This window comes from Eptatretus burgeri, chromosome 10, assembly GCF_056783735.1.
Source record: "Eptatretus burgeri isolate ZD-2024b chromosome 10, Ebu_testis_v1, whole genome shotgun sequence".
Classification (NCBI taxonomy): Eukaryota; Metazoa; Chordata; class Myxini; order Myxiniformes; family Myxinidae; genus Eptatretus; species Eptatretus burgeri.
The window spans coordinates 74457672-74484171 of NC_140970.1; the positions used below are offsets into that span (position 1 = coordinate 74457672).

At 41.9% G+C, this 26500-nt stretch overlaps 1 protein-coding gene across 5 annotated transcripts in view; it reads right to left on the bottom strand.

The window, feature by feature from the left end:
• The window catches only part of LOC147018890 (MDS1 and EVI1 complex locus protein EVI1-A-like), a 458835-nt gene that overhangs the window by 40848 nt on the left and 391487 nt on the right, over positions 1–26500 (bottom strand). For all 5 annotated transcript variants that reach the window (XM_085899009.1, XM_085899010.1, XM_085899007.1 and 2 more), the window contains exons 4-6: positions 22559–22681; positions 17867–17993; positions 5021–5219 (exon numbers count right to left, since the gene is read on the bottom strand). In XM_085899009.1, the coding sequence (XP_085755135.1) occupies positions 5021–5219; positions 17867–17993; positions 22559–22681 (449 nt within the window). The remainder of the gene's footprint in view (positions 1–5020; positions 5220–17866; positions 17994–22558; positions 22682–26500) is intronic.

Below are 26500 nucleotides of genomic sequence, written 5' to 3' on the forward strand. Positions count from 1 at the left end.
TATGCGATGGTTGACACAAGTTCATTGTAAGTTACTCATAAGTCGAAACACGTCGAGGTAATGTTTAGCATACCCGAAACTTATTTTCTCCATCAAGGCACATTTTCTTTTTTTCTCCTTAGCACGTGAAGGCACGCGACGAAATATCTGAAGTTGTTGTTGTTGTGTTTTTTTTTTTTTTTAGTCTGTCATGAATTTTAAAATATATTCGGACATTTGCTTTTAAATTTCGACGTCGACGTGACAATATCCTCAAACAGAAAATATTCAGAGGAGGAACTAAGAATAAGACATGAGCAAACTGAAGAGGCAATCGGACGTGATGCAACGGCACGTGACGAAATATCGGAAGTTAATGTTTTTTTTTAAACGCTGCCAATACGCCATTATACGGGAGCTGTGAATTAAAAACACGTTCATTAAGTTCTGTGGTTGTCCGGAAGACGTCGATCAAATACGTCTACATACGTCAATATGCGTTGCAGGTACGTTACACATAGGTTCAAAGCACGTTACTCATAGGTTAGAAATAAGTTTTGGGTACGCTAAGCATTACCTCGACGGATTTCGACTTATGAGTAACTTACAAGTAACGTGCCTCGACGTGTGTCAACGATCGCATAACGTGCCTCGATACGTGTCAACGATCGTGTAACGTGCCCACAACAAATTACTCATAGGTTATAAATAAGTTTCGGGTTCGCTAATCATTATCTAGACGTGTTTCGACTTATGAGCAACTTACAAATAATGTATGTCGACGTGTGTCAACGATCGCACAACGTGCCTACAACTTATGGCCAGCATAGCGGAATGCGAGTCGTACGCTGGCCGACGTCAATAAATTTCAAGCATGCTAAAATTTGAGGAAAACCACAAAGTACAACGATGAAAGCCAGCGTACTACAATGTATGGCAGTGCTTTTCAGCGTGCTCTTAACGTATACAAAACTTACCCACAACGTATTCGACGTGTGCCGGCGTTTCAGCCCAATTTTGCATACGTCAGGCATACGTTGGCTAAATCATCAAGGTGTGACAGGGCCTTAACCTTGTCTTCCTTCCTTTCACCTTCTCAGCCAAAAAAAATTGGCAAATAGGACAACTAATTAGTCCATCATTGAAGCAACTTTGCTTGTGTGTGTGTGTGTGTATGTATATATATATATATATATATATATATATATATATATATATATATATATATATATATATATATATATATATATATATATTAGTATGAAAACCCATCAAAAATGATGGCTGAAGTTATTTCATTCAAAATATTCAAGGAGACTGGAAGATATGATGTTTCATCACAAGAAAAAGCATTATTGTAAAACACTACATGCACAAATGTTATCCTATTTTTCTTTACTTTCTGGGACGTTTCGTTTCAACAGTACAGCCTCGTGAGCATGCCAAAGTCTGAAGCCTCAGCCTATCATCAGGTGCACTTCAAACTTCTTGATTTATTAGACATGCTACGGACGAAAATTAATACTTATTCTACTCTGCATGTGTTGCACATAACATGGAGCGAATTTTACCTCCCTGCACCTTGTATTTTTTTGTGATTAAAAAAAAAATGTCTGTACACCACTCTTGAGTGTCAGTTTGCAAGTCACCATCTACAATTCCAATAGAAGAGATGTAATGGTGATGGGGTTAAAGCACTCTTTGTATGGCTCACTTTGTCTTCCTTCTTCTCCTTCTCGCCCAAAAATGTTTGAGTATTTTTTTTTCCTCCTCAAAAATACATCATTGTGAACAGAGAGTCATGTTAAAGGATTGGCCTTTAGAATCCCACTCAAATTATCCTTATGAAGTGATATATATATATATATATATATATATATATATATATATATATATATATATATATATATATATATATATATATATATATATATATATATATCTCGTGGCCCCATTCTAAGGCGATCGTTGAGGCCCATAAAATGTCATCGTGGAAAAAGCAGGATCGCGCTAAATCGGGATTCAAGAAAATCAGCGTTCAAACTGACCCATGTTAACCTAACATCCTAAAACACCTTATTTTACCTATTTTTTTGCACGTTTGCTTTCTAGCAAGTAAATTACCTTTGAATGAAAGAACTCCGCAAATAAATCGTTGTTGTTATAGGAGAAATTAAAACACAAATTAATTTTTAGTAAAGCTTTACAATAAACAAAACAACAAATAAAAACATTCAAGAATATTTGCAATCATCATTTAGAGTTTATTTCTTAAAAAATGATCGAGTATTCCTTACTTGAACATAGCATGTCGCTGGCTGCGAGCAAAATCGAGAATGCTTCTGAGTTGGAGTTGGAAACAGCGGGGCAGCGAGATGTGCCAAACGATCAAAAAAAAAAAAAAAGAAGAAAAGAAAACACGAAATTAACTCACCAAAAACACTTTTCAGTTCCGGAAAGAGCAAAAAAAAAAAAAAGGACAAATGACTCATCGTGTTATATCTGAATTCACGTTAAATCGGGGCACATACCGTTTAAAAGTCGTTGAGTGTAAAAAAAATCCAATTGTTGAGCGCAAGCGTCTACTTTCAATAGTGGAGATGCAGCCATTTAAATCGTTGAGTGGCAGCCTATGAATAGCAAACCCCACGTCACCGGCAAAGATAAACTGCCGCACGATATGGATAAGTTAGTCTATCGTTGGGCATAGTTTGTGAACGCCGGCTTCACGATAATTATTCGTTGGTATATCGTATCTAAAAGTAATCAAAGCGCTCTATGCACATTATTAGTTCATTGTGCATTTGTCCAACCCATTATGAATAGACCTAAATCGTAAAAACAAGCTATAGCTCATTGTTGAAAAAGCCCCATAAAAAATTAGCCGTGAAGAACTTCGAACAATGGTGAAAAGATGTCTCCTACCCGTGGACACGCGGACGCAAGGACGATCCATCATAACCCACACCCTCCCCCTCACACTCACCTACTACTGCCAACATGAACAAACTACTACTAATACTAATACTAATACTGATACTGATACTGATACTCATACTGTTACTGCTGACATGGACACCGACTCAAAAAGGACTCGAAAACACTGTTGGGTTCCCCTTTTATGAGCAGCATTTTTATATACCAATTCCCAAAACCGCTGGGAACACGTCTTTATATGGCAGTTGTAAGCTAGAAACACGTTCATTTATTTTTTTTTGTTGACCGGAAGACGTCATTGGAATACGTCTACATACGTCGACGTGTGTTGGGACTACGTAAATAAGTGGTTCAAAGCACGTCAAACATAAGTTAGAAATAAGTTTCGCGTAAAAAAGACATTACCGCGACGTGTTTCGACTTATGAGTAGCTTATAAGTATCCTTTGTGGACGTGTGTAAGCGTCCACATATCGTGTGGACAACTTATCCCCATCGCATGCGGAACGTGTGTCATACGCCGAGTACGTCGTAAAATTTTGAACATGTTTAAAATTTCTTGACGTACTCTACTTACTACGACGTATGATAGCGTACTTTAGCGTTCTACTCACGTATACCAAACTTACTCATACCGTATTTGACGTGCCCCAACGTTTTAGACACATTTTTCTTCGGTCGGCATACGCTGGCAAGATCGTCAAGGTGTGACCGCGATGTTGACACTTCCATTTCTACGGCAGTTATGATTCGAATCGTTGTGCGTCAGCCTTTTAATAGGCTACGTCACGACATAGTCGGCGATGCGTGCAACGCGCTATGCCTAAGTTAGACTATCGTTGGGCATCGGTTGTGTAGGCCGACAACAGGTTCAGCATTCGTTGGTATAAGTTATCTATAACACAACGAAACGTTCTGTGTCCGTTACCAATGCGTTATACATAAGACCAAGTCGCTATGAATACGTCCGAATCTTAAAAAAAAAAAAAAACATCAAAAGTTCAACGTAAGCCAGCGTTTTACTTACATTTTAATACGTTGCCATCGCTGGCTAAAACGTCAAGGTGTGACCGGGCCTTTAGGATGTTAGGTCAACATTGGGTCAGTTTGAACGCTGATTTTCTTGAATCCCGATTTAGCGCGACCCCGGTTTTTTCACGATGACATTTTATGGGCCTCAACGATCGACTTATAATGGGGCCACACTATATATATATATATATATTATATTATATATTATATATATCACTTCATGAGGATAATTTGAGTGGGATTCTAAAGGCCAATCCTTTAACATGACTCTGTTCACAACGATCTATTTTGAGGAGGGAAAAAAAAGATACTCAAACATTTTCTGGGCGAGAAGGAGAAGAAGGAAGACAAAGTGAGCCATGCATAGAGTGCTTTAACCCCATCACCATTACATCTCTTCTATTGGAATTGTAGATGGTGACTTGCAAACTGACACTCAAGAGTGGTGTGCAGACATTTTTTTTTTTAATCACAATAAATACAAGGTGCAGGGAGGTAAAATTCGCTCCATGTTATGTGCAACACACGCAGAGTAGAATAAGTATTAATTTTCATCCGTAGCATGTCTAATAAATAAAGAAGTTTGAAGTGCACCTGATGATAGGCTGAGGCTTCAGACTTTGGCATGCTCACGAGGCTGTACTGTTGAAACGAAACGTCCCAGAAAGTAAAAAAAAAAAAAAAAAAAAAAAAAAATAGTATAACATTTGTGCCTGTAGTGTTTTACAATAATGCTTCTTCTTGCTACGAAACATCATATCTTCCAGTCTCCTTGAATAAAATAACTCCAGCCATCATTTTTGATGGGTTTTCATACTAATATATATATATATATATATATATATATATATATATATATATATTAAAAACACACCACCACAAAACGCACGCACGCACACGTTATTATATCTTGAAAATTATTAAGAAATGGTTGACTTGCTTTCGACAATTGGAAGTATCAAGTTCGTATAAAATTTGGAACACCCCTCTTCGGGGAACCTTGGTGAAGGGTCCTCCAAGGACGGTTCCAAAAGCTTACATTAACGTTGCTTCGCAGAGCTCAATTCACTTACAGGTAAGCACTCGGGTAGAACCGCTCGCACTCCTTGCATTCATGGAGATGTCCATCCATGGCATGGCCCCGTCGAAATTCTTCCGGGAGTCCGGCAAAGAGGCCGGTGGCAGAAGCACAGCCATATTTTTGGTGTTGGAGCAGAGCTGCTTCTGTTGGACACAGCTCCTCACACTGGCTGCACAAATACTGTGGATCATCTGCATCCGTTCACACAATATTTCACACAGTTCAGCATATCCTACAGTCATTGAGATGTTGCATCTTTTCAACATCTCAGCATGGTATTCATTCACTCATTCAACGCCAACTAGCCTGCTATTGCAAGAGTAAATAACAGTTAATTCAATGGACCAATCACAAAGAAGGAGTCTTATATTTATGTCTGACACATATAAATTATTCACTCAATATCAGGTCAGGCATGGAAGCATGCGCCAGACCAGCGCATCGCTGCATCCACTTTGTGCGGATACTCTAGGATCATCCAACTGGCTATTCCCCAGGCAGATGCCTAGCCCATCCCCATCTCCTTGAGATGCCGATCAACGTGCTGCAACCACGAGGCACGTGGTTGGCCCATTGGCCTCCTCCACTCACGAGACTCCCTCGCTGAGAGAATCTGGTGAGCAGGATCAGCATCAGGAAAACGAGCCACATGTCCATTCAGCCGCAGCTGACACTCATGGACAATGCAGGTAAGAAATCTCATTTGAGTCTCTCAGCAACTGCTCGTTGGACACAATGTTTGACCAGCGATAGCCAAGGATTCTCCAAAGAGATCTGGTACAGCAGTACAAGTCAGAGTCCAAATCTCACATCCATAAAGCAAGACTGGAAAGACCAAGGACTGAAAGACTCAGACTTTCATCCTCCTCCATAGGTACTGGCAGCACCACACCCTATGATCCAGTGGATCCATAACTCCCCAGGCCAGACCCAGACGTCTATTGACTCATCTCACAACATGCAGACACATGAATATCACTGCCAAGATAAGTGAATCGCTACGTGACCTCAACATCCTCACCACAAAGAGGCAGAGATAAGATAGCAGCATCCAAGATGTCAATGAAAGCATGGATCTTAGTTTTGACTCAGGAAACCCGGAGACTCTTCATTTAGCACCTCGGGAGCCCCTGGAAGGTTATCAAGCTTCTCCGCAAAGATGACTGCATTATCTGCGCCATCAAGTTCAGAGACCTCATCATTTCCACATAATACACCGCAGTTTGATCTCTCCAAGATTCTCCCCAGAATCCAGTCCAGAGAGCACTGAAAAGTGTTGGGGCCAGTACACACCCCTGACAAACTCCAACAACAACTGGAAATAAGTCAGAGATGGTACCACCACATCTCACGGCACTCTCAGTACCAGAGTATAGTTCAGACATCAGATCGATCAGTTTTATTGGCATCCCACAAAGACCAAGTATCCTCCGGAGGGCATCCCGATTCACTGAATCAAACGCTTTACAGAGATCAACAAAAGCTGCAAGCAGCCCTTGCCGAAACTCTCGTCTACAGAGCACAGAACTGCATGCAACGGCACGAGTACAGTCTTTCCACCAGCCTTGAGAAGTTCAGCATGGATGTCACAGATTCCAGGAGCTTTACACCTTTTCATCTAGTTCACCACAGCCTGCGTTTCCACAAATTAAGGCGGTTCACAGGTAATTGGACAGTCAGCAATTGGGGATTGTTGCACCCGTGACATCCAACTCAACAGATGGAGGGTCAACCTGGTACAGCTGCTCAAAGTAAGTGTCCAAGGTTTTTTTTTTTTTTAAATACATTGTCATGGCTTATACAAGAGCAACCACACAGAACATATAACAAAGGGATCAGGAGACAAGATGAGCATGAGAGGGAAGCACAAAACAGTTGGGAACAGAGACATGAGGAGATCTGTGGAAGGGAGAGGGATGGGGCGGGTACACGGGGTAAACAAGATGGTACTACAGGGACTTTCAGAAAGGAATGTAGGGAATTTGAAGGAGGTAGGTATGGGGTGGATTAAACAGGGGTAGAAAAGATCGAGGTTTTCGATGTGGGAAGATATGAGATGGTGGTGAACAGCTGATTTAACGACCTGGAGGAAAAAGTGGGATTGAAGAGAATGTGAGAGTTTGTTTTGGAGATGAGAAAAAAAAAAACAACATGGAAAAGAGGAATGAAAGAGTCAAGGTGAACAGTAATTCTTGATTTTGGTAGTTTCAGCAGAAGGGGGTTGCTGGCAGACTGTGAGCTCCCTGTGTAAATAAGGGGGGTGGTGTGGGCAAATCATGGACAGAGTGTGGGGGGGGGGTTGAGGCCAGAGAGGAGATGGTAGAAGACAGAAAGACCACCGACCTGCATTTGGTGAGACCGTGAGAGATTCAGACTCAGCTTCATCGTGGGACATACCAATGATCCTAAAGGGGATGGGGCAGGACTCCTCCAGACTCCCAGACTAGAAGAGCATCTCACCTGGGGCACTGATAAACTCCAGACATGAGCGTGGCATAGAATACCTTCTTCACAGTGGGATCACTCGCCTTAGTCGGAGCATATACAGAGACCAGGGAATAGACACCCAACAAGCGACAAATCCTCAGTCTCATCATATGCCCTTTGACTGGTTTTACCTCAATTATTATGGGAGTTCGCTTATTGAACACAGCAACAGCAACTCCTTGTGTATGGTAACCGTCAGTGTGACCAGACCAATCGTCGGTGTAACCAAGCCACCATGATCTCACCACTATCTGGTCTCCGATCCTCAGAGAGTGCTGCAATGCCGATGTCCAAATGCTGGAACTCAAATACAGTAGACTAGGTGTAAGTCGGCAGCGTATAACTCGTCACTTTGCCTAAGTCGGCAGCATCAAAAAGTCCCGAATTTATCTCATGTTAAATCCCTTTGAATAAAGGGTCATCCCTCTGTAAGTCGTCATTTCATCTAAGTCGTCAGATGTTGTCCATTCCCACATAATGGAAACTCAAGTAAATTACCACTCCTAACTCGTCACACGGTCACCTAACTCATGAGAAGCCCGATTTCATGGAATCGTGATGCTCGCTCATTGGTGTACACCGCCAGTGATAGGCTATTTATAATTGCGTACACACATTGATCGCACTGCAGGCAGGACAATGGTGACTAAGCGTAAGCTTACCACTAAAACCTACCAAGAAAAATACGACATTATCCAGTTTTGTGAGGCAAATCCACTGATGAAGAAAACAGACATAGCTGAGAAGTTGGACATCAAACGGCAGACATTGAACAATATCTTGAAGAATAAGGGCAAGATATTTGGACAAGTGGAGAAGATCGTGAGGCCGGTGGGAAGTGTGAAATGTGTGTCCTTTGAAGATGTCGATGACGTGCTCATCATCTGGTTTCGGCAAATGTCGGCTCAGCCAAATATTCGGTTTCGGCCGATACTGTCTTTCGGTGGAGGATTGCCCAGCCAACATCATGGAATACAATGAAGGTTTGAATCCTTTCTCATGCATCAGATGCCCAAGAGTTTGAGGCATTCAAACATAACGGATTACTTTGCGAAGAAGTAAAGGATCGATCGAGCTTAGTGTTGAAGTCCGATCATGGTTTTATCTTGGCTTGTTTTGTACATTACCGCACTCACTTACACATAGGCATTGAGTGGTAATCATCACCACGATGACTGCGTGTCATGTAATTTGTCACCATACCATCACCGATGGTATACGAGTTGTCTTACAGAGTTGTTCATTATCTTTACTTTTGATAAACTGATTCATGAATTCCATCTTTGCTTGTTCACTTTCCAACTCACCAACTCACCCCCACCTATGCCCCGAGGATTGTGTTTTCCTTTTGGTACAATAGCCGGCTCTCACGCATATGTGTCCAGGCCACGCGCGACTTCATCCTTCACCCCACAGTCATCATGAATGTTCGCATACGCGCAAGTCGTCACTTTTTTCTCGGTCCCGATGGTGACGACTTACGCCTAGTCTACTGTAATTACAGAGACAGGTGATCATCATCTGGGTGGGTGCCTAGAATGTCCTATCCTTAACGAAGAGACCACCCCAGGTTAACCGCAAGAGACCGCCATCTGGTGGACGACACCTCAAAACCACCCTGACCCACACCAACACTATCCAATCCAGGAAAGTTACCCCGTGTTTTTCCTCCTATCATCAAAGAATGGGGGTCCTGAAGGCTTTGCCCCAATCCCCTCATCCAGTGAGCTTCCTTGTGAGGGGCAGCTGCACAGGAGGTACTCCCATGGAGTGGGTTTTCAGTTTATTTTTATTTGTATGTATTTTGCTGAATGAAGTGTTTTGCGGTAGCCGGAGTGCTAATCCTACCACCAACCTCCTCGAAAAAAGGCAACCCAACTGCATGAGGACATTCACAGATGCAGTTGAGCACCAGATATGGACGGCCGTTGGCTCACAAGAAGTTCCTCCGTCTTTTGACAGGTTTTGTTTTTAATCCGAAATTTGTTCGACCATCAATGCTGCCCGATTGCCCAAATGCAATTATTGCCAAGTTGGAAAGAAAAATTGCAATGGTGAAGTCACCTTACGCAGTTACCTTTAAAAGGTTTGGGGTTATCTGCATAATTGATATACAAACGAATGACCTCTCTCTCTCCGCATGTCACCCCATGATTCCCCCTTCCCTTCCTTTACTCTGATCTCTTATAAACCCCTCTCTGCCACATCGTATGGAGATGACCCTTCAAGCATTATTTATTACTTTCTTTTTTAAAGAGGAAAATGATTGGCTGGATTGGTTAACAATCATCAAGTCATTCATTCCTTGACCAAGTACGTGTTGGAATTTAAGGAAAAATTTGATTATTGAAGTACATAGTGGTTTTCAACGTACGTCAAGCTGGCTGACCCATGTACTTGTAGGTACACTTTAAAGGATCATTTCAACATCCTATTTCACAAAAAAAAATTAAACCTATCCATCCTCCAACATCCTTAAAATGTAGAAATGCATTCCAAACTGTATAAAATTTGTTTGAAATAGAGATGCAAATGTACCCCATGGAAAAGCAAAACAAAAAAAAAACAGTTGGACATGTCCAGAGACGAGATGCAAAGTCACATCAGTTTCGTGCTTACATTCTGGATTATCAACTGTGGGGAGTACTACATAATAACAACAACACTAAGCACACAAAGAGACTGAGAGACAGACAGAGACAGACAGACAGAGGTGAAAACATAACCTCCTTCACCTTCAACAGCGTAGGTAATAATAACTACAACTGCAAGTGGTGCTGTCGACTTCCAAACAGTCTAAATCTGCCCACCACATGGAGCACTGTCTATACGTTTTCTGGGAAAAATGGAACCCAAATCCATTGTTTGCAGGAAAAATAAAACAAACAAACAAAAATAATTGAGTACGTTACCTTTTGTGGCCCATTCAGCATCATGAAGCCAAATTACACATCGTAAGTTACTTCTTTTGTCAAATTTCAGCATTTTGTGATCAAGTAATGCATTTCACCAATAGCAAGCTTCCAGAGATTTTAGAGCAGAAGTTTCAAATTCACATTTTAGTGCTGGCGAGGGGTGCTCAAGTGGCCTTGTCAAAGTTTGTGGTGATCAGTTTTGTCGTTCCAGAAGATAGTTTTATGTTTGGGAACAAATCTAAGATGGCCACCAATACAGGACAAATAAAAATAAATAATAATCATAATAATAATAAAATAAAAAAGAAGAAAACCTGTTGGGATCAAGTTCTGAGGGTAAGCGATAAGGAGGTGTAGATTGGAGTAGCCAGCTGTAGCAGTTTTTGCAAAAGTCGTTTCACAAAAATAATAATAATCCAAAGAACAAAAGGCTTCTGGCTTGTCAACTTAATAATGCCTAATAATACTAACAAGAACAATAGGCCTGTCAACTTGGAAGTCTAATAATCCATTACAAAAAGGAGATGCATCCGTCTGTGTGTCACATGAAGAAGAGGAAGCAGCACGTCTCAAGGTTTAATGTTGCGGTTTCTGCTGTCATGGAATAAAAATGGTACCGTGGGAAAGCTAATAAATGATTTACTTGGAACAACAATTGTGTCCGTTTAATCACAAGGATCCCGATTTTAAAAGCCATCTTTCTGGGATTGAAGAAGTGGGAATGGGAGTTGAATGCAGCCGTTCAAACGGTAAAATTTATTTTTCCAAGATAGCAGGAACCCTTTAGAAGGAGAAGGAAGGAGCACACAAAATTATACACAGTAACATTTCCTGAAGCAGGAGAAAAATATGTAAAAGTACATGAAAGGAACACACAATCGACCACAACAACAACACATCTTACATCCTCATGGAGATTCAGATAGATATGCAATACGTTGGTGAAGTTCAACATGCTGCTGCTTTCTGATTAAACACACCAGCGAAGTGACATGCAGGCACGTCTAGTAATAAATCATAAAACTACAGACACGATCACATGGTACAAAGTTAATAGAAACATTTTCACATTTCCATGTCTGTTGTTAGAGTGTGCATTACGTGCCGTTTTTGGATGAAGTCCTTGATTCCGATTGTCAAAAATGGAATATCACAAGCTCCATCAACTTTGTCGAAGAATCGCCTTTTTCTCCGATTTCCTTCTTCATTTATATTTGTTTGCAAGCATTTGTGAAAGTCGAAATACATTCCAGCTTCTTCTTTCAAACCCTTACAAGCCCAATAAGAACATGACAGCCATGGTCGTAAGTTCGATCACATCACTCCAATCTTCAAAAACGTCACTGGATCCGGATACATTTGCAAATCTTTCTGATAACCTTGAAAGCCAAAAACAAAAATTAGTTACTGCCTACATTTTTGACTTGATGACATCCTGTAACCTTGTCGTTGCTTACAGGAGGAAGAGGAATCTGGCGATCGAACACTCTTCAAATCTGCTCAACTGTGGAACTCTCTGCCTTTTAAAATTTGCTCCTCAAACCTTATCTTTTTACAGTTGCAATTAATTATTTTTACCTTTTTGTTTTTCTTTGTCAAGTGCATTGAGATTTTACATCTCAATAAAAAGCAGCACTTTAAGAAATTAAACTGAAGCTTCTCAATTACTCGATGGAAGGCTGATGTAGGCTTCTCCACACTTTGAAAAGTACCTGTACATTGCTAAAGTGTGTGTTTGTGTTCATGATCCAGTAGAGGGAGAAAAGGAAGTTTATATTTTATTTTTGGGGAGGGGGGAGTGGAGGAGGGGTGAACGACCCACAATAAGTGTGGCTATCGGATAACATAATTATAACAGAATTAAAACACGCGTTAGGCCTGTTATCAAAACATTGCAACATATTATTTTTAAAAATTGCAACTTTTTCTGCTTCAAATCTAATGGTCTAAAATCGAATAGATTCCAAATGGGGGATTCAATAAATATTTACACGAAACATTAATACCTCATACATTACCAACTTACAGCAATGTGTAGTTAAGCTTGGCTACATTGTTAATGGATGGTGAATGATAAACAAGTGGAATTTGTAGCTTCTAACTCAGTTCCACCATCTCCATTGCAACTGGTTTTGGGGTTTTTTTTGTTTATTTACTTACCGACCCAGAAAACTTACAAACACAAGTCTCTGGCTTGCACATGAAAGCTCAGAACAGGTAAGCATTGGAAAAAGAAAATATATTAACAAAATTAAATAAATTAAAAACATCAGCACAAAGCCAAGTTGTATTGTGCAGTCAATGATTCAAACAATAAACCAGGAACTCCTAATAAATGGAGATGAAAGTTAAAAGCAAATAAACAAGAATAAAAAAAACATCAACACAAGTTCATAAAATTATTTTTTGAAACAAAAAAGGTACGATCACATTTTATTTTATTTTATTCAGCAAAATCAGCTGATGGTAAGGCCCAAGTCACATTTGCTCTACGGCGAGGATACGGCGGCCGTACACCCTCTGAATTGACAAACGTGCGGCGGCCACAGAGTTTCTGCGGTGGCCTCAGGGTGGTCTTACGCTGTTTGGCTATATTTTACAGGTCGTAAGGTCGCCGTGGAATTACAACTTTTTTCATTTCTACGTTCGCCGTAGCAATTAGACAAGCCAAAAAAAAAAAAAATTAACCCACTCTTTACCGTCCGTCTGGCTGCACGTTCGCCTCAGGGCCCCTGCGGTCGCCTTGAAGCTACCTTGCGTAAAAAAAAAAAAAAATGACCGTTTTTACAGCCATTTTTCCCTGCTGTGCAGGGGTTTGGCTTTTTCTTGAGGCAATGTTTTATGGCCGGATGCCCTTCCTGATGCCAACCCTGGTCACCTCTTACGACACACAGGGATATGGTACACCTATTCTAACCGGGGCATACACCGGGACCAGTACACTGGCACTAATTTCGCCGACCTCGGAAGGATGACAGGCTGAGTCAACCCCGTGGTGTTAATTCAGCAGCCAACGGGGCTTGAACTCAGGACCCTTGGATCCCAAGCCGCCACCCTAACCACTAAGCCAACACCAGGCTTCTGAAGCTACCTTGCATCTGCCTTGAAAATTCTATGGCCGCCGCAGGGCCCCCTTAAGGTCACCGTGCGACATCAAATCAAAGACCGTATGGCAACCCCACGTTTTCGGTCTCCACAATTTCTAAGACCTAGGCCCAAGTCACATTTGCTCTACGGCGAGGATATGGCACCGTACGCCCTCTGAATTGACAGAAACGTGCGGCGGCCACAGAGTTTCTGAGGTGGCCTCAGGGTGGCCCTACGCCGTATGGCTATATTTTACAGGCCGTAAGGTCACCGTGGAATTATAACTTTTTTCATTTCTACATTCGGCGTTGCAATTCGACAAGCCGAAAAAAAACTGGTTTAAAAAAAAAAAAAAATTAACCCATTCGTTACTGTCTGTCTGGCCGCACGTTCGCCTTAGGGCCCCCCTACGGTCGCCTTGCGGTCACTTTGAAAATTATATGGCCGCCGCAGGAACGCCCTAAGGTCACCGTGCGACATCAAATCAAAGACCGTACGGCAACCCCACGTTTTCGGTCTCCACAATTTATAAATACGACGGGCAGCTCCCCGAAAAATAAAAACATATGCGACTGCTACATTGTGTGACCGTGGAAATACTGCGGCCGCCATATAATTGCTAGTGGCCGTAGATTTTGGACACCCCACAGCCGCCGTGGCAAATGTGACCTCAGCCTAAATTGTTCAGTCGGCATTAAAAAATTGTCGGCTTTTATAAACACTGGTACAAACTAGAGGGGGAGCACTCGGTAGAGTGCAAAACCTCTGCCGCCAATATTGCGAGGTCACTCAAGTGAACCCGATATCCTATTCATTCAATTTGACGTCAACAGTGCTCACAGAGTTATAGTTTGCAACTTTCCCTTTTACATACTCAATTCATTCGTCATAACTACATTCCTTGAGACAGAAATTGATTTTACGTGGGTATATCCACCTGAAGTTCCAAAATCAGCCGCAATTATAATTTTGGCATGTTTTTTGTTGGAAATCACTTAAACATGTAGAAATGCAAAAAAAAATAAAAATAAAAAAATTAAAAATTAAAAAAAAATTAAAAAAAAAAATCGAAATTTTGTTGAAAAAAATTTGAAAATTTTTTTTTCTCTATTTTTTTTTTGGGGGGGGGGGGGTTGGAAATCACTTAAACATGAAGAAATGCAAAAAAAAGAAATCGAGATTTTGTTGAAAAAAAAAGTTGCAAAAATTTTTTTTCTCTAACAATTTTTTTTTTTTGGGGGGGGGGTTGGAAATCACTTAAAACATGTAGAAATGCAAAAAAACAAAAATAAAAATTCAAATACTTTTTCAAATTGGCCGCCATAGCGGCCATAGCGGCCATATTGGATTTTGGACCGAGTCCAAAATCAAATGGCATGATCCTTGGACCAGACCGAACCCCCCAAACCAATTTCGTCGAAATCTGTCGAGGAGTTTTTCCGCAATACTGTTCACAAACAAACAAACAAACAGAAAGGGGTGAAAACAGTAACCTCCATCCATCTTCGATGGCGGAGGTTAATTACAATTTGCAGGATTATGAGGTCAACTTCAGTCTGGCAGAATCTTTTTGGCAGCTCATATTATTTCAGTGATCAACCACATCATGAGGCGACGCAGTGTATAAATAATGTAGATCTGTCGACTCACCTCTGTCCTTCAACGTTTCACATCCTTTTTAACTCCACCACCAAAGGTGGATAGAGGATATGCGTTCACCCCTGTCTGGCTGTGAGCAGGATATCTCAAAATAGTGATGGACGGATTGGGACAAAACTTGATGGACAGGTTGGGTGTGTAACAAGCATGAATTGATTAGATTTTGGTGAAGATCCAGATCCAAATATGAGAATTAAAAAAAAAAATTCACGTTATTCTTCACCATTGAGAGATGGGGCCAAAAACAATACGTCGCACAATATTTCAAAAAGTTGTGGACGGATGACAAAACTTGGTGGATGAGTTGGGTAGTTGACAAGAACAAGCAGATTATATTTTGGTTAAGGTCCGAATTCAGATCTGGCCGATCAGTGGGGCAGAAAACGTAAACTGTTCAGCCTGGAAGAAGTACGTGCTCTCCCGAGTGCTGCTCTAGATTTTTTTTGAACATGATGCACAAGTTGTGAGGCACACACTGCTCTCAACTTCACCTTTTGTATTAGAAATACATGCTATCAGGCATCAGTAAAGGACCATACACAAATACGTCTTCTACTTTATGTCCTCATCGAATGATGCCACAGCTGACATGCCAAGCATTTAATGAAGTTCTCAGATGACCTCACTGCCTGTTCAAAAGGTCACTTCCGAGGCATGGATATATACATTCACACGGGCACAAATGGCAAACACGAACTTCTATTTCAATCATTAAGAAAGCTTAAAATAGGTTTTTACTTCATTATTGATGCAGTCAAGAAATTTATTTCACAAAAGAAAAGATTAAAAAAAAAAAAAACAGCATTTTTTATTTTTTGCACAAACCCGTTAAAGATCCTATGGTTCATTTCTAAAACATTAGGCCTCTGGGTGGGCACGTCAGACCATTTCCTCATATTGTTTAAGCAAAGGATTGATCACCTTACCTCATCAGGACCCTTCCTGCTCCTGATGAATACCAACAATTATTTTTGGTGTTATATTTATTTTCTTCCAAGAGAAGTTAAAGAAATTCCAAGATGCCAAGGCCTTCAAGAAGATGACGATAATTTTTAATCAACAAAAATAAAGTACAACCTGGCCTTCACCTTTCAGGTGCTTGGCATTACTTTACCGCACAATGACGAGACAGGTCAGTGAGAGTTGAAAGAGGAATTTTCATGACGTTCAGATTTATCCCACCACCTGGTTTCAGAGAACGTTCCAATATATAGTCGATGTACTTAACTTTACATAGAGTTACGACATAAATGCTATTGTTTCTCGAGGAAAAGCAAAACAACCCAACTTCAAATTAAAACTGCTTTCGTTGATGGCTGTATTATCAAGTCCACTTTAAAATAAAATAAGAAAGCAAATCTACTGAAGTATTAAAAAAAAAAACCCATACTTGTCCAATATCTTTAAAAAGAAGAACAGAAGTTGAGAGCAAGTTGCAGGAACAAATAAGAATGAGAATGGATGGAAAGGAGGTTGGGATGTTTGGCGTTCCCATCGAAGAATGAGGCTAATATGCTGCTGGAATCCAAAATACAAATGCCATACATTGTGTCGATTCATATATCCATCGGCTACAAGTGGTCGAGTATTTATTGTAAAATTACACCGATATCCCCATAATTATCAGACATACCTCCTGACCATTATGGTGAGCATCGCCACGGATTATGTCTCACACAGTAAAACCGCATAATCCGCAAAGAAGAACTGCCCATCTGCCACCAAGACATTTGTTCCCGCTAATGCAAACCATTCAACGAGAAGGCACGTGATGTGATCGGCGGGTAAATCGAAACATGGAGAGTGCAACAAGCACTCCCCGAATCTCCATTGGACATCGTCCTACACCAAAGCCTTGTATCGTCCTACACCTACACCAAAGCTGTGTATCATCCTACACCTATCCGGAGGCCTTGGCCTGGCAAATCTGTCCAACAGACAACGATTACGTGGTCAACATCAGTTAAACATCAAAGGGAGCTGCCTATCCGGATTTCAGGCTTGGTATTACCATCCAATAATGAGGCTTCTTTCTGCTGCTGGAATCCTAAGTACAAATGCCATACATTGTATCTGGATCAGCCCGAAATCTGGATAGGCAGCTCCGTTTGATGTTTAATTGAATTTTGACCATGTAATCTTTGTCTGTTGGACAGAGTTGCCAGGCTGAGGCCTCAAGAATGGAGGTGATGCTTTGGTATCGGACGATGTCCAATGGAGATCAGCGGAGTGCTCATCACACTCCACATGTTTATATATATATATATATATATATATATATATATATATATATATATATATATATATATATATATATATATATATATATATATATATATAACAGATATGTTCACCCCACAACCCCAGGACATTGAGATGGTATATTAAAGGGAGGGAGGGATAAGAGCAGGAGTTGAGTCATGTTGTCATCATAGAGTGTTTAATTAAACGTATGAAAGCAGATCAAATACGGTGGAGTAGTATGGATGGTATTGCCGAACATATACATATACATATATATATATATATATATATATATATATATATATATATATATATATATATATATATATATATATATATATATATATATATATATATATATATATATATATACATATACACACACACATATACACACACACCACCAACAAACAGATTTGAAATCACCGATTTGCCATCAGCCTCACCGGTGACGGATCCCCCATCCGACGCGACCTCCACACTCGGGGTCATTCCCTGAAACTCCGAAACTCCAGAGCCACAAATAAGAAGTTCCTCTCCAGGTAACACTTCGTCAATGACCCGCAGGCACACCTAAAATCAACAAAGTAATACACGGTTTATTGCATCATTCTTTTGAAATACACAAAGTTATTGTCTCTGTCAATTACAAATACATTATTAGTCATTTCAGTGGAATAGTAAAGTGCATCTTAGAAACGTCAGAGGTTGTGAAATAAATAAGTCAAAGGAAAAGTTAATTTGAAAAAAACTTGCAGTTTCAATCATAAACAGCAGAGGTCGGCATTGTCACGTCGACTGGAGAGGGAGAAAAGGGGATCTTCGCCAGACACAAGAAAACTCGACGAATCGACGTCGTTTGTAACGTCGGCAGAATATCCTTTTTATCCACATCTAATGTCGAAGGAAAAAGTTTCTTTGCAACCGTCCGGTCATATGATCGGTTCCATGACGAGCTGAAGAACGCCTCTTGTGGGAAAGCTTTCATCGTTCGACGAATGAATGATGGCCAATATAAAAGTGATCGACGAAAAAGTTTTGTTTTTCAAACTTGTCTCAGCTCGATTGTTCGGAAATAATAAGGGAAGAAAACTGCAACCCAAAGTTTCCGTTGACAGCAAAAAAAACAAACATGCAAATTCATCATTTTGACCAAAAGCATCAAAGGACAGCTGGTGAATTTTAAAGATCGTCAGGAGAATGCTTTCAATTTCGCTTTAAAAAAAAACACAAGCAGCAGCGAGTGAGAAAAGCGCATCCAACGCAAAACAAGAACTCAACGGGAAGACACGAGGGTGGTGGGAAGTGGAGGGGGGACACGGAAAGGAGGGGGAGGGGGGACACGGAAAGGAGGGGGGGGGGTTCAGTCTTTCTTGGCTTTCGGACAGCAGACGGCGGAAACAAACAGGGTGTTGCGTTCGGCAAAGCAACCTCAACACAATTTATTGAGCGACATTTCAAAGGAACTTTTAAAATGCAGCGCAAGTGAGATTCACGGCATGCAGAATGTGCTCGAATCCTCGAAACTTGAAATAGAATCCCCACCGGAGGGAAGGTTAGTTATCAGAACAAGTTTGACTAATCAGTGCAGGGAAGGCGAGTTAGCAGAGCAAGTTTGAATAATCAGTGCGGGGAAGGTTAATTAACAGAACAACTTTGAATAATCAGTGCAGGGAAGGTTAGTTAGCAGAACAAGTTTGAATAATCAGTGCGGGGAAGGTTAGTTAACAGAACAAGTTTGAATAATCAGTGCAGGGAAGGTTAATTAACAGAACAAGTTTGAATAATCAGTGCGGGGAAGGTTAGTTAGCAGAACAAGTTTGAATAATCAGTGCAGGGAAGGTTAGTTAGCAGAACAAGTTTGAATAATTAATCAGTGCGGGGAAGGTAAGTTAACAGAACAAGTTTGAATAATCAGTGCGGGGAAGGTGAGTTAGCAGAACAAGTTTAAATAATCAGTCCAGGGAAGGTTAGTTAACAAAACAAGTTTGAATAATTAATCAGTGCGGGGAAGGTTAGTTAGCAGAACAAGTTTGAATAATCAGTGCAGGGAAGGTTAATTAACAGAACAAGTTTGAATAATCAGTGCGGGGAAGGTTAGTTAGCAGAACAAGTTTGAATAATCAGTGTGGGGAAGGTTAGTTAACAGAACAAGTTTGAATAATCAGTGCAGGGAAGGTTAATTAACAGAACAAGTTTGAATAATCAGTGCGGGGAAGGTTAGTTAACAGAACAACTTTGAATAATCAGTGCAGGGAAGGTGAGTTCACAGAAAAAGTTTGAATAATCAGTGCAGGGAAGGTTAATTAACAGAACAAGTTTGAATAATCAGTGCAGGGAAGGTTAATTAACAGAACAAGTTTGAATAATCAGTGCGGGGAAGGTTAGTTAACAGAACAAGTTTGAATAATCAGTGCGGGGAAGGTTAATTAACAGAACAAGTTTGAATAATCAGTGCGGGGAAGGTTAGTTAACAGAACAACTTTGAATAATCAGTGCAGGGAAGGTGAGTTCACAGAAAAAGTTTGAATAATCAGTGCAGGGAAGGTTAATTAACAGAACAAGTTTGAATAATCAGTGCAGGGGAAGGTTAGTTCGCAGAACAAGTTTGAATAATCAGTGCAGGGAAGGTTAATTAACAGAACAAGTTTGAATAATCAGTGCGGGGAAGGTTAGTTAACAGAACAAGTTTGAATAATCAGTGCAGGAAAGGTTAGTTCACAGAACAAGTTTGAATAATCAGTGCAGGGAAGGTTAATTAACAGAACAAGTTTGAATAATCAGTGCAGGGGAAGGTTAGTTCGCAGAACAAGTTTGAATAATCAGTGCAGGGAAGGTTAATTAACAGAACAAGTTTGAATAATCAGTGCGGGGAAGGTTAGTTAACAGAACAAGTTTGAATAATCAGTGCAGGAAAGGTTAGTTCACAGAACAAGTTTGAATAATCAGTGCAGGGAAGGTTAATTAACAGAACAAGTTTGAATAATCAGTGCGGGGAAGGTTAGCTAACAGAACAAGTTTGAATAATCAGTGCAGGGAAGGTTAATTAACAGAACAAGTTTGAATAATCAGTGCGGAGAAGGTTAGTTAGCAGAACAAGTTTGAATAATCAGTGCAGGGAAGGTGAGTTAGTAGAACAAGTTTGAATAATCAGTGCAGGGAAGGTGAGTTAGTGGAACAAGTTTGAATAATCAGTGCAGGGAAGGTGAGTTAGTGGAACAAGTTTGAATAATCAGTGCAGGGAAGGTTAGTTAACAGAACAAGTTTGAATAATCAGTGCGGGGAATGCGAGTTAGTAGAACAAGTTTGAATAATCAGTGCAGGGAAGGTTGGTTAACAAAACAAGTTTAAATAATCAGTGTAGGGAAGGTGAGTTACCAGAATAAGTTTAAATAATCAGTGCTGGGAAGGTGAGTTAGTAGAGAAAGTTTGAATAATCAGTGCAGGGAAGGCGAGTTAGCAGAACAAGTTTAAATAACCAGTGCAGGGAATGCGAGTTAGCAGAACAAGTTGAAACCCACAATTTGGAATCAAATTCTCCAATGTGGGCAAGTTTAAGGTTTAGCAACGAACGCACGGGGAGCCAGAACAAGTTCATAAAGTAAAGAGGGAATGTTGAAGGGGGTTGGGGGAATAAATGGTTTTCTTTCACAAGAAATTAAAAACTTTTAAAGAACTCCGAGCATTGTGATGAACAATACACAATGTAACAAGTGTAGTGCCTTAAAAAATAAATAAAAGATATTAATTTTATTATTAATGCTTCCCCGTAAAAGGTTACTTAATTGTCCAGTGTTAAGTTATCCACACACCTTTCCCCAAGTATACGTCATCCAATTGTTACGCAAAGAAAAATCGTATTCTCGACCGTTTTGCGTTCCAGATGTTCCTGTGCACGGCCAGACGCTTGGCGTTCAACCATTGAGCTGTAGACGACTGAAAGGAACCGAGGTATTTGTGGTTTTACCCTCATCCCACCGCCACCTCCTCCCGCCAGGCATTTTTTTTTATTTTAACAAGGCAAATGCGCAACGTACACTTTAACAACGCTTTTCCTCCCCCCCCTCCCCACCCGACTCCGCAGGGCCCATCTCGTGCGCGGCTTAATATTGCCCTCGGGGCACGTCTTATTGCCCTCGGGGCACGTCTTCTCGCCCGCAGAGCGCGTTCCCGACTCAATCGAATCGCCAATGTGGTGGGGGTAAAAAAAAAAAAGAAAAAAAAGCGCAGCGTTTACCGCAAAAGTTAGTGCACACCGTGTTTCACTTTGATGACGTCATCACCTTCGAATTATATGGGGAATTCGTTTTGGTGCCGATTTAACGCGAACACCGTTTTGTCGTTAAGTCATCGTTTCCGTAACAACGAAACTCCGTAACAGCAAGGAAAACCAGGAACACGTTCGAGTAAAACAAGTCGGGGGAAAAAAAAAATTCATAAAAACGACCAAAATCGTCACGACGTGCATGTGATGACGTCACGTGAATACAAGCATCGAGAGATTGCGAACGATTACAAAAACCGAGCCGTTCGTTGCCACTGCGAAAGGGGGATACAAGCAAATTGTACAAGCAGGCGGAACAGACGACAATAAATACGAGAGGATAGACGTGTCTGAACTCCGGGTCATACGTGACGTCATAAGGCAAACGGCGTGACGTCATATCGCAATCGGCACTGAACACGCGGTGCCCGGAGGGCGGCCGTGTCGCGGTCACTTCTTACAAGCGGGTTTCAAGTTACGGACGATTGAGGAAGAGTTATAGCAAAACAAGCCGAACCCTCTGTAAACGAGGTGGACACGGAGACCGTGACCGATGGAGGACACGGAGACCGTGACCGATGGAGGACACGGAGACCGTGACCGATGGAGGACACGGAGACCGTGACCGATGGAGGACACGGAGACCGTGACCGATGGAGGACACGGAGACCGTGACCGATGGAGGACACGGAGACCGTGACCGATGGAGGACACGGAGACCGTGACCGATGGAGGACACGGAGACCGTGACCCATGGAGGACACGGAGACCGTGACCCATGGAGGACACGGAGACCGTGACCCATGGAGGACACGGAGACCGTGACCCATGGAGGACACGGCGCAGAGACCCGAGCGGGGACGGAGGGTCTTGCCTTCTTTTCCACCTCCAGCGCTGCGACGGTGGCACGCTGACCCGGCGGCGCGGATCGCACGAACTTCCACCAGGGCGCCGAGGTGTCCCGGCTCTCAGCTCCGGATTCTCTCAAGTCTTGTGGCTGCGGAGCGCACAGTGATGGGGGAAGGGGGAAGGGGGGAGAGAGGTGGGGATCCGGGGGCCGAGGGAGACAAGCGAGGTGAGAAATGAGGGACCGGCACACAGACACTTAACTTAACACGAGGAGGGGAGGAGGGGACATTGAGCCCCACCTCCTCCGATGGCTCCTCACTACCACCACCACCACCTTTAACTTTGCCATGTTTAATCTTTATCATCATCATCATCATCATGTCTCCTCTCACCAGGTTCCGTGCATCATCATCATCATCATCACCATCACCCGCACGTGCACTCAGAGTGAATGATCACGGGGTACTCATGGCACACCTGTGCACGGACACTCACTCACACTCTCTGTGTGTGTTCGAACTCTTACCGGGATCTTCGTGACGGAATCGGCGTTAGTACAGGACAGGACAGGACAGGACAGGACAGGACAGGACAGGACAGGACAGGACAGGACAGGACAGGTATACATTGATTCCAAATAAAACTTTCATCCAATCTCCTCGAAAACAGCCGGGACATGACTCGCGTCACTCGGAACGATTGTAATACACGTATTACATACTTTCGCACCAGAGATTCACGTGGAAATGGCACGAAGAAATCCGGGCGGTGTATGTTCGACGAAACAGACCAACACGATCCATCCTGTATAAGGGGGGGGGGGCGAGTACGTGAAGGTTGAAACCTGAGGAGCACGCTATGGATGGTAAAGGTGGTTGTGAACACACCTCCGTTTTTACTTCAGCGTTTTAAACGTCCAAATCCGCTTGAATTTACACCAACGTGAATCCGTTCAGGTGAACACCTTTTATATCTATGACGTCACACCAACGTGAATCCGTTCAGGTGAACACCTTTTATATCTATGACGTCACACCAACGTGAATCCGTTCAGGTGAACACCTTTTATATCTATGACGTCACACCAACGTGAATCCGTTCAGGTGAACACCTTTTATATCTATGACGTCACACCAACGTGAATCCGTTCAGGTGAACACCTTTTATATCTGTGACGTCACACCAACGTGAATCCGTTCAGGTGAACACCTTTTATATCTATGACGTCACACCAACGTGAAACCGTTCAGGTGAACACCTTTTATATCTATGACGTCACACCAACGTGAATCCGTTCAGGTGAACACCTTTTATATCTATGACGTCACACCAACGTGAATCCGTTCAGGTGAACACCTTTTATATCTATGACGTCACGACTCCGACCAGCACCAGAGGTGACGTGCTGCACGCTCATGGCGCTCCAACAGACGCCAGCCGCGTACTCCTCGAGGGGATTTATTTATTTATTTTATCAAACATGCACCCGGGTCACGAACGGGTCGGAAGGTCACGGCCCAGAAAGCCCCTTTGTTGGCCCTTGGTAGGGGTGCACTGTGATGCACGGCTTCATGGACTCATTCCTGGCTCCGCATGTCAGCGGTGAGCGTCGAGCCAGGAATCGAACGCCTGGCGAGACGTGGGAACGAGTCCGCGCTCCCATTCGTCCGGACGGAGCAGTCTTCCCATGCAACCCTTACCCGGCAGCCAAATGCCAGTCAACGACCAGCGACCCCCCACCCCTCCCCCTATCTTCCCCATTTGTCAAGTATTGTGCAATTTTCCCGGATCGGTCAGTCGGGACACCCTCAGAATGTTCGCACAGCAACGCGCTCCGCAGGTTCAACCACGGGAAAGAAAACTGTGGATGGTTCAAGTTTTTTTTTTTTTAAATCAAACAAAACTTATGTGGAAGTTGGTGGAGAAACGCAGCAAACACCCTCTCTGTCTCTGTTTGTCTGTCTATGTGCAGGATATCTCAAAAAGTTGTGGACGGATTCCGATGAAACTTGGTGGACATGTTGGCTGTGTGTCAAGGACGAATTGATTCGATTTTGGTGAAGATCCAAATCCGGATCGAGATACAAGAATTATTTAATTTTCAAAGTGATTCTTCACCGTTGAGAGAATGGGCCAAAAACGACACAGTACCTGTTGAGAATGATATTTTAAAAATGTATTGGGCTCGATATGTTCTCATGGATCAGGTATTACGTGCCAGAAGTATGCGCTCTTCCGAGTGCCCTTCTTTTTACACATCATAACCCACAACTTCCAAGTGAAAAACAAATTCTGCAAATTTCAGAAAATTAATTAAAAATACAAAACGAGAATATCTTGGTTTGATAAGTGTCCACCCCCATTATAATAAATAGCGATTGTAAATTAGCTCCTGAAGGTGCAACCCATCACCTTCAAAATCACACACCAATTTAATTGGCCTCCACCTGTGTTAAATTGTAGTGATTCTGATTATTTCAGAATAAAACAAGTGGTGCCAGGCACAAAAAATCCCACCCAATTAAGGCATAAAGTTATTTTGGGGATAAAATTTAAATTTGATACATCCTTAACTTGAATCTTGATTATAAGGAATAGAATAAGGAATATTTTCGTTTTGGTTTGAAGTCAATTAAACCATTTTTGACGAAGTTATGAGCGAAAAACGATTTTGACGTTTTTGTGACCTGACCTTGACCTTTGACCTAATTGGACCCAAAAGTTAATGGGGTCGTGCGAGGTTCATTACCCACCTGTGGATACAATTTGACAATGTTTGAGTCAGCCGTTTTCCCGTAAAGTTGTATTTTCGTAACCATGTTTTAGTCTAAATGGAGAATTTGTAATTTTTACCGATGGCCATGACCCCCAAAACTTCGGACCCCACCGATCTTCACAAATATGCATTTTTCACTACAGGAATGGGTAGGATTATACGTGACAAATAGAATAAGGTTCACTATAAGCTTAGTTTGAAGTAAATCAGATAATTTTTGACGAAGTTATGAGCGAAAATATACCGTCAGAGATGGGGAATCCCCCGCCATTGAATGAAAAAGGTCATACATATGCCAGATAATGAGGGAGATGAATTGGAAACAAGACACCATTTGGTCATCATCTCAAAAAATTCCCCAGGGGTGAGGAACGTAGTAACCAAAAATAATTGAAATCAGAAAAGCGGTTTTCCATTTATTACAAAAAACATCTTTTTCAAGATGACCGCCTCAGTCGGCCATCTTGGATCCGGCCACACCCAAAATCAATAGGGTTCTTCCTTTTCAGGTGGTACATGTGTGACCCAAATTTCAAATCGATATGGCGAACAGTTTATGAGTTATCGCACTCACAGCTATAAATGTTGACAGACGGACGGACAGCCGGACGACCTGGGTGACAACAATATCCCCCTTCCGCCACATGGCGGGGGATAAAAACGATTTTGATCTTTTCGTGACCTTGACCTTGACCTTTGATCCAATTGGATCCAAAAGTTAATGGGGTCGTCCAAGGTTCATTGCCCACCTGTGGATTAAATTTGATTGTGTTTGCTAAAGCCGTTTTGCCGTAAAGTTGCGAACAGACAGACAGACAAACAAACCAGACGATTACAATATCCCGCTCCCTCCCTCCGGGGGGTGGGATAATCAGCTGTTCCTGAAGATTTTGTCTGCTGGGTAGTGTATTTCACAATAAAGACTCAACCATGAGAACCAAGGAGCTTTCAAAAGACCTCTGGGATAAAGTTGTGGAAAGGCACAGATCAGGGAATGGGTTACAAAATATTTCAAAGGCCTTGAATATCGCTTGGAGCACAGTCAAGACAATCATTAAAAAGTGGAAGGCATATGGTACCACCAAGAGCCTGCCTAGATCAGGTCGTCCCTCCAAACTGGATGACCAAGCAAGGAGGAGACCGATGAGAGAGGCGACCAAGAGGCCAATGGCAACTTTGAAAGAGTTACTT